This window comes from Protopterus annectens, chromosome 2.part1 (assembly GCF_019279795.1).
Source record: "Protopterus annectens isolate FY-2018-M chromosome 2.part1, PAN1.0, whole genome shotgun sequence".
Taxonomy (NCBI): Eukaryota; Metazoa; Chordata; order Ceratodontiformes; family Protopteridae; genus Protopterus; species Protopterus annectens.
Window position 1 is genome coordinate 1,226,582,616 of NC_056729.1, and position 16,163 is coordinate 1,226,598,778.

The following is a 16,163-nucleotide window of genomic DNA, read 5'->3' on the forward strand; positions in this document are numbered from 1 at the left end:
ATGGATTTTTCATTCCCTGTAAGTGTGATAGTTTGTGGGTGAAATCGCTGGAGCTGTTATACTGATACGGTAGCCTTTCTGCTTTGTGATATTCACTGAAACCTTGCTCTTCTGGAATGTTCATGTACAACCCTTAATTCCTGAATGCATCCTCTTCTGAGTACCCATGATACATGAGGATGGGGCAGTCTTTAAAGATCCCCTTGCCAGCAACTGACTATTTTCTCTTGTTGTCAGCATACAGGCAGTCTTTTTTTCACTCTGTTCAGGGAAAGGCAAGCCACCTGACAGCAATATAGTATTTTTAGCCTTTGTCATTCCAGTAGTTAAACTCAGGCCACTGGTGGCATAGTGGATGGCCTAACCTATGCCATCAGTTTGCCCCAGACTTTTTTTTGCTTTGGTTACTCCTAGTATTCTGGGTCAAGTCTGTAAAATTAAAAAAAGAAAAGCCAGCACTAAACACCTGGAATCAGGCAATCTTCATTTAATGTCCAAATTCAAGACAGCAACATAACATAACCGTACACCAACATGGTTGTACCGGTTTCGGTAAATCCTTCATCAGCAACCAAACATGATGTACAAAATAAAGACAAAAACTAACTTCCTGTCTTGCAACTTATATAAACTTCATATAGGAAGCATGGCACGCCCTCTAGTGCATCAATAAAATAGTGCACTAGTTCAAAAATACATGAAATGTGTTACAAATGAACCCAGTTGTCCCAATTATATAAATGAGTATATAAACCTAAATATAGCAACAAATATATAACAACAATTATATGAATTGGATGCCTCAAAAATGATCATTCAAGCCGGGGAAAATAGAGCCCATAGTTTGATGATCCACATTTTCTCTTTATAAGTGAGCTTATCATGTAGAACATGGGATTGTACATGTCTGTCCTTGATGTGATCAATGACCATAAAACAAAAGTTGCCCATAGGGTGTTTAGAAATATGTTTATATAATGAACTGGACCCCTTTTTGTTTTTAATATCACTAAGATGTTCCCCTATCCTATCTTTAAAAGGACGGGAAGTTTGTCCAACATAGAAAGCTCGACAATTGCACTGGGCCAAATAAATCACCCAAGATGTACTGCAATTGGCAAAACGTAATATATCATAAACTTGTGGACAATTTTGTGAAGAAAAAGTCCAACATTTCAACACCCTAGGGCAGTAGGTACAATGACCACATGGATAGCATCCAAAAACAGGGCCTGTAAAAAGGTGAGCTTGAGTAATAGAACATGTATCTCTGTAATGAACCTTCTTGTAATGATTAAAAAGAGAACCCAAAGACCGCCCTTTCCGAAATGAGTAATGACACCGGTCCCCTACAGATTTCTCTAAGACATTATCCGATTTTAACAAATACCAATACTTACGGATAATGTTCATGAATCCAACTGTATTCCTCCCATAAGTTGTAACCAATCTAAGCAAATCAGACTTGACATGATCCCAATTTTGATAGAAGGGACTAAGTTTTGTCCCTGGGTTTTTTGTCCAAGAACATTGTTTTGCTGAAGATGTGGTTAAATTTTGTCGAAATTTGAATTTGAAATGCTTTTTTCATGGGACTGATTGTGATTACTCTGAGGTTAGGGAATTTCACTTCCGTGCCTCCAGGTTCAGGCCACCTATGCAATCCATTGTCCAAACATTTCAAAATGCTGTCCTCAAGGATTTACATTTGTATTTACATAAACAGGACAAACTTAAAGATAATCTGAACAAAAATCAGAGAATGCGTTTGGAGAAACTGATTAACAACAAAGACATTGTTGTTCTTTCAGCGGACAAGGGTGGAGCAGTGGTGGTCCAGGATCTGGGGGACTATGAAGCTGAAGCTGATCGTCAGTTATCAAACCATAATCATTATCAGGAAATGCAGGCGGATCCCAGTTTGCAATTTAAAAAGGATGTCGACAAGTTTTTGGATTTGGCTACAGAGGAGGGCATTATTAATGATGAAGTGTGTCATCAGCTCAAGGTTGATTTTCCTAGCAGGCAATATATTTATTTTCTCCCAAAGATCCACAAAGACCCCACAAGGCCACCCGGGAGACCGCTCGTATCAGACAGGGGTTCCCTTATGGAACCCCTTTCTGAATTTCTCACAATATATCTAAAACCACTTTTGGCACATATATGTTCTAGAATTCAAGATACTACACAGTTCCTATCCATTATCTCTGAGACCCAAATAGAGTCCCATTGGATTTTATGCACCTTGGATGTCACCTCCCTATATACCAGTATTCCCCATTGGGCAGGACTTTTGGCCCTGCAATATTGGTTGGATAAGGTTAATATCTATAAGCCTGGTTTTAATACCCTCTTGGTATGCATGACTGAACAGGTCCTGATTCACAATGTGTTCTTTTTTATTTTTTTCTCAAAATTTTTTTTATTAATTATATGAATAGCAAGACAATTAAAAGATTATACATAACAAGAAGGCATAAATGAACATATAACAATTCATCTAGTGATAACAACCTTCATGAGATTTTGATAAGTTATTTAGAAATAAAACATACACCATATGTACACTATATACAAGTTAGGCAACCTGAGAGAAAAAAAAAAAAAATATTTAACATTAACTATTTAATATGTTTAGAACCTTTTCTAACACAACCTTTCTAATAGCTTTTTTTTTTGGACTTCCACCTAAGTATCTTTGAGCATCAATAAATTTAAAAGCCATTTTCTGGAAAGTAACCCATTTTAATTTAGAACGATCAATCCAATTTTGTATTATATAAAGTTTTAGTAATGAGCAAATAAAAAGGATAACATGAATATCAACTTTTGAAAGATGAATCAATGGAATATGTAGAATAGCAAATTCCCACATCAACGTGGATTTTGATATCCCATTTTCTGCAGTCTGACTTTCAAAGATGTCCACAATCTGTGAGAAAAATGACAATACCATAGAATATGAAGAAGGTCTGCTTGGGGATGAGAACAGCATGAACACGAAGGGGACTTATTTGGGTTAAATTTGTTTAATTTGATTGGGGTAAAGTAGGCATCATTATTAATCATTAATTGTGTGTATGCTAATTTTTAAAAGGGATAAATTCCTTAGTGTGTCTAATAGCCAGGACTTTCTGAGATTCTGACAATTGGGAATTATAATTCAACCAAACATTAGATAAAAGACAGTTGTGGTCCATCATTAAAGAATTAATTAATTTATATGAGTTTGAGAGCATTTTATCAGATGATGAAAGTATTTTGATAATCGTGTTAAGGTTTTTCAATTGTGAGTCTATGGGGACCAGAGATACAAATTTGTTTTTAATTATTGCTCTTAGTTGTGTAAGAATTGCTGAGTAATTCCAGTTTACTTTCAATAACTTACGCCAGTCAGATAAAGGCAAGTCAAGATATTTCAAAACATCTCCTACTTTTAGATTTTTAATTAAAGGATAGTTTGTTAAGTTCAAAAGTTTATTGTCCAATAATATATTTGGGTTTAGATGAATTGGCTGAATATGGTGCGAGATCTTTTCTAGTTTACACATTTTGAGTAAGGTTTGGAAATCTCTAATCTTTTGTTTAAATACTGTAGATATATTTTTAATAAATAAACTATCCAGAGAGTTAAAGGGAATAGCTTCAGGATTTAAATTATTAGAAATGACGTAATTATACCATAATTTTATCCATAAAGAGTGATTTGGATAAGAAGTGTTATTGAATTTAGAGATAGTAAGAAGTTTATTGGATGAGACAATCAAATAATAGAGATAAAGATTAGGTAAACTCAAACCTCCCTTGTCCTTCGAAAATGCCAATCTAGAATAGGAAATTCTAACAGATTTAGGGAACCATATGAATTTTGCCAAAGCTTTATTTACAGACTCAAAAATTTTTGAAATTATCTGATCAGATGATGAGAATTGGTAAAGAAATTTAGGCAGAATATTCATTTTAATAATGGCCACCCTTGAAAGAAATGAAAGGTTTAGATGCTTCCATCTGTCCATATCAGACAATATAGAGTTCCATAATTTATTAATATTATTTTGAAAGGAAGATTTATTATTGTGTTCTAAATTGATTCCTAAATATTTTATATTATAAGTAAACTGAAAATGATCGTCTGGAAACAAAAAAGATTTGTGTGCTAAATGATTTAAGGGAAAAATATGAGTTTTGTAGAATTTAAAAGATAGTTGGAAACCAAAGAAAAATAATCAATAGAATTCATTATTTTTCTGTAATCAGATAATGGAGTTTGAAAGTAGATTACTAAATCATCCATAAAAGCAGAGAAATGAATATTAGTATTAAGAATTCTAGGGATGTTATGAAAAGTATTTTGAGTAATAAACAATAGCAAAGGTTCTAAGTAAATGTTGAAAAGAAAAGGGGACAATGGACAACCCTCTCTTGTTCCTTTAGTGATCTTTATCGGAGCAGAAAATTGACCATTAATGTATAGTCTAGTAAACATATTCTTGTATAAAACTTTTAAAAAATTTATAAAGAATAAGGGAATATTAAAACATAACATAGTTTGAAATAGAAAGTTCCAACATACTCTGTCAAAGGCATTTGATGCATCTATAATCAAAGCATATATAGGGTTTGGATTTTTCTTAATGAGATGAAGTATAGTCTCTAAAGATAGAGTATTATCCCAAGCATGTCTCTGAGACATAAAACCTGATTGATCTGACGAGATAATTGAGGGTAAAATCCGTTTCAATCTGTTAGCCAGAATAGATGACAGAATCTTAATATCCACGTTAATTAAAGAAATGGGTCTATAATTTACTGGGTCAGATTTATCTTTATTATTTTTAGAATTAGAATGGTTTTGGATGTGTTCCAATGAATATCTGAGATATCATTAACTCTTATATGATTGTAAACTTTAAATAGAAAGGGAAGAACTACCAATTTGAAAGTTTTGAAAAATTCTGGAGTAAAACCATCAGGTCCCGGAGATTTACCCAATTTAAGATTATCTATTGAATCCGAGATTTCTTGTACCGATATAGGGGTAGAAAGTAGTTTTGCTGATTATCATTAAGTTTAGGGAACTGCAAAGAGTCTAAAAAGAGTTTTGAGTGATTATCTTTAACAGAATTAGAAGAACCTGAATATAACTCAGTGTAAAGAGAGGTGAAAAGTTGAATAATCTCTTCATCAGTATTATATAATCTATTATTATAAGATAAAGATGTAATATTTGGATTTCTGAAGTTAACTTTAATAATTCTCGCTAACAATTTAGATGGAACCTGGGCCCACTCTGAATATGAAGCAAGTAGCTTTTGTTCAGCTAAGGAGAGGTTATTTTGGTGAAGCAGAATTAAATCTTTCTGACAATCAAAAATTTGTTTTTCTAAAGTAGCATCATAGTTCAGACTAAGATGATTTTCCAACAAAGAAATTCTTGATTTTAAGAATTCCTCTTTCTTAAAGTATTGTTTTTGAAAAAGCAGCTTTACTAATAAATAAACCTCTTAATCTTGCTTTACATGCAGCCCATTGTATGTCATAAGGAATGTCTGATGATTCAAGACTATTCACCATTTCATTTAGGATTTCTGAAGCTTGTTTGCAAATATCTTCATTTGACAATAAGTTATTATTTAAGGTCCACTTATTAAACATAGTTTTATTTTTGATATTGGGTTTTATGTTCAATTTTAGTGAAATTCTTGAGTGATCCGAAAAGAATCTGGGTTCTGTAGTAAAGTCCACAATATATTTTGAAATATAATCTGAAATTAGAAAGAAGTCTAATCTGGACCACGAATGATAGCACTTAGAATAATAAGTATATATATCATTCTTGTTTATATTTTTAACAGTCTGGGAGGGATCTATTAAATTATATTCTGTCATCAAATCATTTATAGCCAGAGTAGATTGAAGATTATAGGTGACAGTGGAGCGAACGATCAATTACAGGGTTTATAACTGCATTCCAGTCACCACCCACTATAATATGATGATCCTTATAGGATGCAAGAATATTGTAAATTTTAAAATGAACAAATGTTGTGAATTACATGGGCCATATAGATTTAAAATTAATAAGGGTTTGTCCAAACCAGCAATAGAAGCGGTAAATAAGCACCACCTCCCTCATCATCAAATTTCTCATCAATAATATTCCCAATGAATTTTTGTTTAATGATTATAGCTACACCTCTGGAGTTAGATGAGTCACCTGAAGCTATAATCTTTTTGATCCATTTTTTTTTAACTCTTTATTCCAATCAATACGTGAAATATGGGTCTCTTGAATAAAACAAATGTTAGCCTGTGATTTAAAGATCATATGAAATAATAGTGACTTTTTCGCTTTATCTTGAATGCCTCTAACATTCCAAGAATCTAAAATTATGTCAACAGGCATATTCTACAAGTATAATCATTATTGATGCTATAAAAGTGAACTCAAGGTGCAAATCCAACACAACATTAAAAAGAAGAAGAAAAAATAAAAGAAAAACAGTCTTTAAGTATTCAAGCAAGTCATCAAATAACATTTGTTGAAAAAAAAGAAAAAGTTTTTTAAGAACCATGAAATGTATAATAATAACCTTTATCCTAACCCTAGTGCCTACCCACCAATCCCCTGTGATAAAGGAAGAGCAGAAGAACATGAAAAAACATTGTAATTATAGATAATAATAACCTCAAGTTAGAATACAAATTACTCAAAGGAAGCCTAACATAACATAAAGTCCGAGTAATACTACTAAAAATATATACAAAATTAACTAATTTCAAGACGTCCAACATGCTTAATCCCTACTTCTAATACTAATCTAAAGCTCCTATCCTTAAATTGAAATTTATAGTGATTAAATGTATTTCCTCAAGTATTTCAAGAGAAAGAGAAACAAGTAAATAATAAATAAATCACACTCTGCTTAACTAGAACACTCTATCATAAGAAGTAATACAATTAAAACTGAAAGATATGTAAGATAACATATATAAGTATAACAAAACCAACTGGTAACATTATAATATAAGTAAATAAGCATTACTGAACTAAAGATAATAGTCATGCACTATCTACTGAACCTTCTTTAGTACTTTAGTGATAATTTCATTAATCAACATGACCATTAGTATGATAAAAGCACTAATACCTGTAGAATGAGTATTTAGTTATAGTTCAAATAAAGCAAAAAACAACTACCAAGCAACCATATCTCAAAATGAAAAACAATTCAGTCTGGAGATGCATCTATTAACTAGATAATAATAGTACAGGAACTATTCAAAATTAAATATTATAAGCTGTAAGGTTTTAACACTAGTTAATATACATGTATAAAGTATAATTATATTATTAAATAGTAACTTAAACAGCATCATATATATTGGACTGAATGTACAACAATGTGCATACATATAATTTAAATCTACTTTTTGAATATTTTACTAATGACTCTGTTAGGTTATATAGCCATACTATTCTTCTAAGCTATAGATGTAACATAGCAAAACAGCATGAAAAGACAAGGCTTTTAAAGTAAACATTTTGAAAATCTAATTAAAACAGAAACAAGCAAGCTAAATGCAGTAAATCTAAGGGCTTAAATATATACATGTAGATTCAGCTAATCATATTAAAGATAGTTATTTCAAACCTTTCAAATAAGTAAAGGCTTTCTTAAACATAAACTACTAATCATAAATATCACATCCAGCCTCTGAGAAGAGAGAGAGCAGAGAATAGAAAGAACATGAAACTTTCATATGAACAGGTATACTTTGTAACATTTGTCAAATTAAACACTTCAGTATAATATAAAATATTGTATGAAAAAATATTCTGAATAGGAAAATATGTTCATTTCTTTACACATCCTTTAGAATTTTAATATATAAAACTAACCTGTTCATTTTTTCCAGAAACATTTTCACTCTGCTTTATGAAAGTAGCAGCTTGCTTTGAAGTCATGCAGACACACTAAAAGTCACTGAATATATTATGTGACATGAATCTGTTTAAATTTCAAAAGCAACCTTCATTTATGAAGAGAAAACACTTTAAATAATAGCCAGATCTATTAAAAAGTTAGTGCTATTGAATACTTGTTGAAAACAAGCAGACTTGTGTATTTGAAACTGTCCTTCTTTCCTCACAAATGATGACATCACCATCCATCTCAGAGAGACTGTAGTGTGCATGTTCATGCAGAGCATCAGCTGGAACTCTGAGGAAAGATTTTCTTGCTAGAATGTTGAGATGGAATGTTTTTCCCTCCAAAAATCATTTAGCTTACACAGAAGGCTGTAACTCCAAAGCTTGTAGTAAAATTAACATATTATCTATTTACACAGCAAGCATATGTGAGAGAAAGAGAAAAAAGTAAATACAGGAATTTAAATGCTTCTATTAATCCACACAAATCTAACAAGCATATATCCTGTCACTGCACACTGTCACACCAAATCCATCATGTGTAAATTACATGACAAGTTCTTAAGGTAATATAATTATGTCACACCAGAATTACAAATCATGTAACACAAATACTGTCAGGTTAAAGAAAAGAAAAGATCAAACCTTATTGTAGTTCGTTAACAGTAGAATATTAAGATACAGTGTCAGGAAGCTTTTTAAATGTTTTAAGAAAAATGTCTTTTGCATCTTTAGGATCTGAACATACAAATCTTTTGTCATTAGCTGTGAAAGACAAGGTATTCGGATATGCCATTCAAAATCTAATCCCTCTTTTTATCAAGTCAGCACAATAGGGGGCTAGTTTTTGTCTATTTAATTTGATCTGTGCAGGAAGATCTTGGTAAAATGATAGTTTGTGAGACTTCCATATGAATTGTTTCTTTGTTTTAGCAGTTTCTAGGATCTGGAAAGTGTCTTGAAAGTTTAGTAACTTAGTATAAATTAACCTTGGTGTGGAAGAATCTTGCTTTGTACGCAGTGCTCTGTGTGCTCTCTCTACAATTATAGATTTTGAAGAAGCTTCACAATTTAACAGTGTTTCAAAGATATTTTAGTCACAGATAACAAGTTTTTATTGTCATAAGATTCAGGTAAACCACGAATAATGATGTTATTTCTTCGACTCCTGGCTTCCAGATCCAATATTTTAGCTTGTAAATCTGAAACAGTTTTATCTCTAGATTTAAAGTCACTTTCCAATAAGTCTGTTTTAACCTCCAAAGCTAAGATTTTATTTTCAATAGTAACAATACTATCGTTTATTTGCTTTAAAGATTTACTAAAGTCTGTAAACTGTTCTGAAAAGTTTTGTATAGCACTTTGGATTGGTTTTAATGCTATTTTAGTTCTTCTAAAAGGAAATTTGAGCCATTTAAATCTTTATTACTTACATTAAAAGTTTCTGTAGGTTGTCTAGATGATTTCAGTCTTTTTGAACCTGAATCTTTTCAGGAGAGAGCATTGAAGTATATTTGGCCTTTGTAGGCTGAGTCTCCATGGAGTCAGATTTTGTAGCCATGCCCAGAAATGGAATGCAGTTAACAGGATACCAGGAACCAGGAACAGACTGGAGCAGTAGGAGTCCCAGCAGCAGAGAGACCAAGAATGTTCTGAGGTAAAATAAATCCCAGGATAATAATTCCAGAAGAAAAAATAATTCAAATGCGTAGAAAAAGATTTATAAAATCTTTTAGTATAAAAATTTGAGGAAAAAGGTTGATGTAAAGTTGTAAAAAAAACCAAAAGTTGAATAGCTGTGAGGAGCTCAGAGAGTAAGGACTAGACTAGTCGGCAGCCATCTTGGAATCCAATGTGTTCTTTTTTAAGGACAGATGTTTTTGCAGACACAGGGCACTGCTATGGGGGCTTCTTTTGCCCCCATTTATGCAGACTTATTTATGGCGTATGTGGAGGACCAGGTAATTTATGACATCAGTCACAATAGCTACATTAACAAGATGGATATTTGGAGGAGGTATCTTGATGACTGCTGGATGGTGTGGAGAGCTAGTGAGGAATTCCTTTTTGAATTCCTTGAGTATCTAAATGGCAATATATGGGGGATTGAGTTTAAGTTGACATTTTCTAGATCTGAAATTACGTTTTTGGATGTTTTGGTAAAAAGAACGGACACCAACACTCTTGAGAGTGAGATATTTAGAAAATTTCTTCAATTCAATACCTTATTACATGCCACTAGTTTGCACCCCCAGCATGTCATCAAGAACATCCCCAAGATCCAATTCCTTCGTGTTAGAAGGATTTGTTCCAGTTCCTCCACATACGACCATCACAGGAGGGATCTTATCACCAGGTTTAAAAGTAGGGGCTATGTAGGGGGTGACATCACGAGGGCCAATCATTTTGCAAATCAGCAAGATAGAACTGATTTATTATTCTATCAAAATTGGGATCATGTCAAGTCTGATTTGCTTAGATTGGTTACAACTTATGGGAGGAATACAGTTGGATTCATGAACATTATCCGTAAGTATTGGTATTTGTTAAAATCGGATAATGTCTTAGAGAAATATGTAGGGGACCGGTGTCATTACTCATTTTGGAAAGGGCGGTCTTTGGGTTCTCTTTTTAGTCATTACAAGAAGGTTCATTACAGAGATACATGTTCTATTACTCAAACTCACCTTTTTACAGGCCCTGTTTTTGGATGCTATCCATGTGGTCATTGTATCTACTGCCCTAGGGTGTTGAAATGTCGGACTTTTTCTTCACAAAATTGTCCACAAGTTTATGATATATTATGTTCTGCCAATTGCAGTACATCTTGGGTGATTTATTTGGCCCAGTGCAATTGTCGAGCTTTCTATGTTGGACAAACTTCCCGTCCTTTTAAAGTTAGGATAGGGGAACATCTTAGTGATATTAAAAACAAAAAGGGGTCCAGTTCATTATATAAACACATTTCTAAACACCCTATGGGCAGCTTTTGTTTTATGGTCATTGATCACATCAAGGACAGACATGTACAATCCCATGTTCTACATGATAAGCTCACTTATAAAGAGAAAATGTGGATCATCAAACTAGGGGCTCTATTTTCCCCTCGCTTGAATGATCATTTTTAAGGCATCCAATTCATATAATTATTGTTATATTTTTGTTGCTATATTTGGGTTTATATACTCTTTTATATAATTGGGACAACTGGGTTCATTTGTAACACATTTCATGTATTTTTGAACTAGTGCACTATTTTATTGATGCACTAGAGGGAGCTCCATGCTTCCTATATGAAGTTTATATAAGTTGTAAGACAGGAAGTTAGTTTTTGTCTTTATTTTGTCAATCACGTTTGGTTGCTGATGAAGGATTTACCGAAACCGGTACAACCATGTTGGTGTACGGTTATGTTATGTTGCTGTCTTGAATTTGGACATTAAATGAAGATTGCCTGTTTCCAGGAGTTTAGTGGTGGCTTTTCTTTTTTAACTTTGGTTTGGTTTTTTAAGCCGTGCATCAGCCATTCATGCAGGAGGAGGTTTTGGACTTATTCAAGTCTGTAAAAAACAGGGAGCTACAAGCATGTATATAATAGGATATCAGCATGAACAAATGGACTGCTGCTGTGATAGCATATAATATGTTGTTGACTAGTGCAGTACATCATGGGATTAAGCTTGCTCATTCTGGATCTCACTAACTTTGTTTCCTATCTGTGCATTGGGTCTATATTACTTCATCAAAATGTCACTTCAATGAAGCTGACTTCACCAACCCCAAATCAGCTAAATGAATTTCCGCGAACAAACCCCACAAAAAGAAAATTCACCAGGGAAAGTAATCACCTGGCCAACACCACATGGGAATACAAACCACAGGATATCAAACCCACCCAAGTGGGGGGGGGGGGTTTCTCCTGCCCACCCCCAAAAATATATATACCAACTCTGAGATCACACTATGGTGGGGGAAAGGGCAAAGTTGTGCTGTTGGCCAACTGCTTCCTTTCCCTGGTGAAATCTTTTGTGGTAGTGAACATTCGTGGAAATCTACTTTGCTGATTTTGGGTCGATAAAGTCAGCTTCATTGAAATGGCTCTTCAGTGATGTCATATAGATGCCTGTGCATCTACACTGTTTACAGAGTTAGCATACATAGTGACGCTGTGCAGCTGCAACAGTGTGAGATGCTTTAAAATGGTATGATAAAATATTTTATCACTTTAGTTAATGTCTAGGGTATAAACTGTCATGAAATCCAGCTCATCAAAATGTTTTACAAGTTTGAAAACTGGTGCCCAAGTTGATGATAACAGCTCCATATCTTCCAGGAGCCTGGATGTCTGAAGTCATTGCAGTGAAGCAGGCTGAAATGCTACTGCAGTAACCGTTGAGATGGACACAAATTATTCTACCTCTGGGTAAAACAAATAGTCAGAATTACTCTTTGCAGTGCAGACACACAAAAATGCAATGTATGCATTTGATTTCATAAACAGTCAGTTTTCTTGTTATATACTGTGACAGACAGGAAGAATATTTGAATATGCATGTAACCTAAACCTTTCAGTATTAGCCTTCACTTACTGTAGACAAAGATTGGAAATTCCAAGAGAAATCCCGGCTGCCAGTTTTGTAGAGAACACATAAAATGAATACACAATGGCTTCATGGCCTTTAGCATGGGGATTCATCTGTCGAAAATCATCAATGACATCAGGAAGCATCAACCTAGAGAATGGAGTAAACACATAATTAACAAAGCACTACACATTGATTTCATAATTAATAAACCACCATACAGTAAGTACAAAAACATGTCATCAGATTTCAAATGCTTGTCTATTGGGGGGAGATGGCTGAGTGAATAACACAAGTAGGAGTCTTCAGGCATGGATTTGTTGGGTGCTGAAACTGCTAACTCTTCCTGATGATCTGTAATTTGGCACAACAGAGGCATTGAGCTGTTTCATCCATGGGGCATCCAATAGAAGAAGAGCAAAGTAACTCTGCAGAGATTAATGTGGTTGTGAGGATTCATGAGCATGTTTGAGTCTGGTGTTTCACCACACCAGTGGTCCCATGAGTAAGAATGCTTGTTCTGTTAGGTGAATGCAATGGGACCTTTTTATTGCTATCACTGATATAGAACAATTTAAAAGTAGTAATACAGTTCATCTCATATGCAATGTTTAGTGTAAATCCCCTGCACGTACACAGCCACTCTCATCTCAAGTGTGAAACAAGAGTTTAGTAACTCTCCTGACAGAATTTTTAGTGGTGTAGTAAAACAAAATTAAAATATATTGCTCATTACTATAGCTTGTGGTGGTTACCCAAAAGAAACAGAAAATAAAGAGGAACCTAACATCACTAATGCATATTTTATGACCTAGAGTCATACATCCTGGACAGGGAAGTTAAATGGAACTTAGAAAACATTAATAATGACAGCTGTTCAGGAAGGGGTGGAATTCCAGCTCAATTACTTAAAATTCGGCAAAATGATGCTGATGCAGTGCTACTTGGAATTTGCCTGCAAATCTGGAAAACATCTCAATGGCCATATGGCCATTACATTGGAAAAGGGCAATTTATATTGCAGTCATAAAAATGGCAATGCTAAAGTGCTCAGTTTATCAAGCAACTGTACTTATTTAATGTGCTAGCAAAAAACGAGAAAAAACAAGAGAATTATCAGCTGCACGTCATCGACCAAGTAAATAAATAAACAGAAAGAACATCTGCAGAGGAATCCCACTGTATCCAGAAAAATGGCACCAGGAATTTAATTAAAGTAATCCACTTTAATGTGCTTTTACGTAATAGCACACATTGTTAACCTCTTTTGTCCCTTCTGCTACACAGACTTCATTAAAACTGAACTGAGACAACTGAAACTTCAATATATACCATTCCCTCAGCTATACTAAGCTGTTTTATTGGTCATATGAGTTAATTAGTTAATTGATCAACCTACCAAATGAACCAACTCACCACAAATCATTAAACAATGTGGCTGTTAAACAGACACAAACCAGGACAAAAATAAATCTTAACTTTGCTTGTGAAAACAAATAGTCACTTAAATATTAAATATACATAAAATGTGTGTAAATATGTATACGTGTACATAAAAATATATATTTAAAGCATCTTATAACATTCTAAAAAGTATGTATGTACATATGAAATGTATATCATAAATGAATGCCTCATCAATTTCATAATTTCACTGCCCTCATTTTTAGAACTGGTACTACTGACACATTATTGTTAACCTGGGTGGGTTCATGGTGTTCAGTATAGTATATATGTATTCCAACATGGTCTCCCAGCTACCTCCTCTAAAGTTAATAGTTATTCTCTCAATAATAGTAAAGTGGAACTTTTTGAATGTAGCACAAACTAAAGAGTGTTTGTACAGTGAATTGTCACTTGACTTGGTTGTTTTGTCATAAGTGTGCTCATAAATTCTCTTTCTAAAATAATGCTCTGTTTTTCCAGTATAAAAAACTGGTGCTAGGAAAGTAATGCTCAAGATCCTGCAAGCTAGACTCTGGCAATATATGGACCAAGAACTGCTAGATGTTCAAGCTTGTGTTATAAGGGGAAGTGGCACCACAGATCAAGTTAGCAACATCTGCTGGAAATGGAGAAAGCAAAGGAGTTTCAGAGAAATATTTACCTTTGCTTTGTTGACTCTCTAAAGCCTTTCACTGTGCAGACCATAATAAACTATGGTAAGTTCTTATTGAAGTGGAGATACCAGATCACTTTCTTTGCCTTTTGAGGAATGTGTATGTAGAACAAGAAACAACAGTTAGAACAGACTATGGAATTCTGGTAGAAACCTGGGAAAGGAGTTTATGACAGGGCTGCATATTGTCACCTTACGTTTTTGATTTATATGCTGAGTATATCATGCAAAATGCTGGCTTAGGTGAATTACATGCTAGAATCAAAACTGCTGGAAAAATATTAACAACCTTAGCTATGCAATGATACTGTTCTTATGTCTGAAAGTGAAAAGAATTTGAATAGCCTGTTGAAGGTGAAAACAGCACAAAAGATGGCTTGTTGCTCATTAAATAACATTAATAACATATTACTTCTTAAAAACAAAGATATAACACTTTGGTATGATTGGTTAGATAAAGTTTCCTTGTTAATATTGGAACAAATAAGCAACTTTTAACTCTGTATAGACCAAGCAAAACTGCTGGGCAATGTTTATACTCTTATTCAGTAACCATATTATGGAATACATTACCCCTTGACATTAGAACTTACTTAAACCTCAAAAAATTCAAATTCAAATTAAAAGAACACCTATTGGTGTTAAGTATCTGTCCCTGTTCAAAACTATCTTAAGTCCCTCTTACCTTTTACTTAACTCCCCCTTTGCTTTTTTTCTCTTCCATCCTCTGACCCATACCAGCCACCTTCATTTACCGTAGCTACTTCCTCCCCCTCACTACTTTTCCTTTTTCTGTCACTCAAATTATCTCTACTGTAATCACCTCTCACTGAATGTCACCTCACTCACTCCTTTTTCATTACCTCCATTGAACACTACCTACCCAATATCAACACTTTTGTTAACATTATCTACCCTCTTCATCAACTCTTTGACTTCCCCCTGCTAATACTTCCTACAAATGCTAACCTCTGAAATTACAGTCAGTTCATGGCTCTATCACTAAAAAAAATATGTCTGTAGGCAGATATGGTAATTATTGGGTTCTACAAAATGCAACCATATTAACTAAGCATTCTACAATTTCCTAAAAAATGTTATGTACATAGATCCTATGACTTCCATTCTGTGATTGTTTTGTATTTTTTCTGTTTTCATTTGTGACTACTGTTTACTCATTATTGTAAAAGTCTTTTTTTTTTGTCTTTATATTTGGAACTTTTCTCCCCGGGCTTCCACTGAAAATGGGTTTTCCACCCAGTTGGACTTTCCTGGTAACCAAATGCCAAATAAATAAATAAATGAATAATGAGAAAATATAGTATGGATAATATTCATAGATTAACGTTACATAGTATAATTGAAAAATGTAAAGGTCATTCAGTTGTGTTATATGAATGATAATGGAAAACATAATTTTCCTAAAACTATTGATTGCTTAATCTCTGTTAGTCAGGTCTCTATATGCTATAAAATTATAATTAACAATAAAAATAATCCTGACAATAGATTTTGGAATTTTATT

At 33.6% G+C, this 16,163-nt stretch overlaps 1 protein-coding gene across 1 annotated transcript in view; it reads right to left on the reverse strand.

Moving 5' to 3' along the window:
* The window catches only part of MFSD2B (major facilitator superfamily domain containing 2B), a 799,283-nt gene that overhangs the window by 89,669 nt on the left and 693,451 nt on the right, over positions 1 to 16,163 (reverse strand). The window contains exon 12 of the mRNA XM_044062754.1: positions 12,526 to 12,669. Coding sequence (XP_043918689.1) covers positions 12,526 to 12,669 — 144 coding nt within the window. The remainder of the gene's footprint in view (positions 1 to 12,525; positions 12,670 to 16,163) is intronic.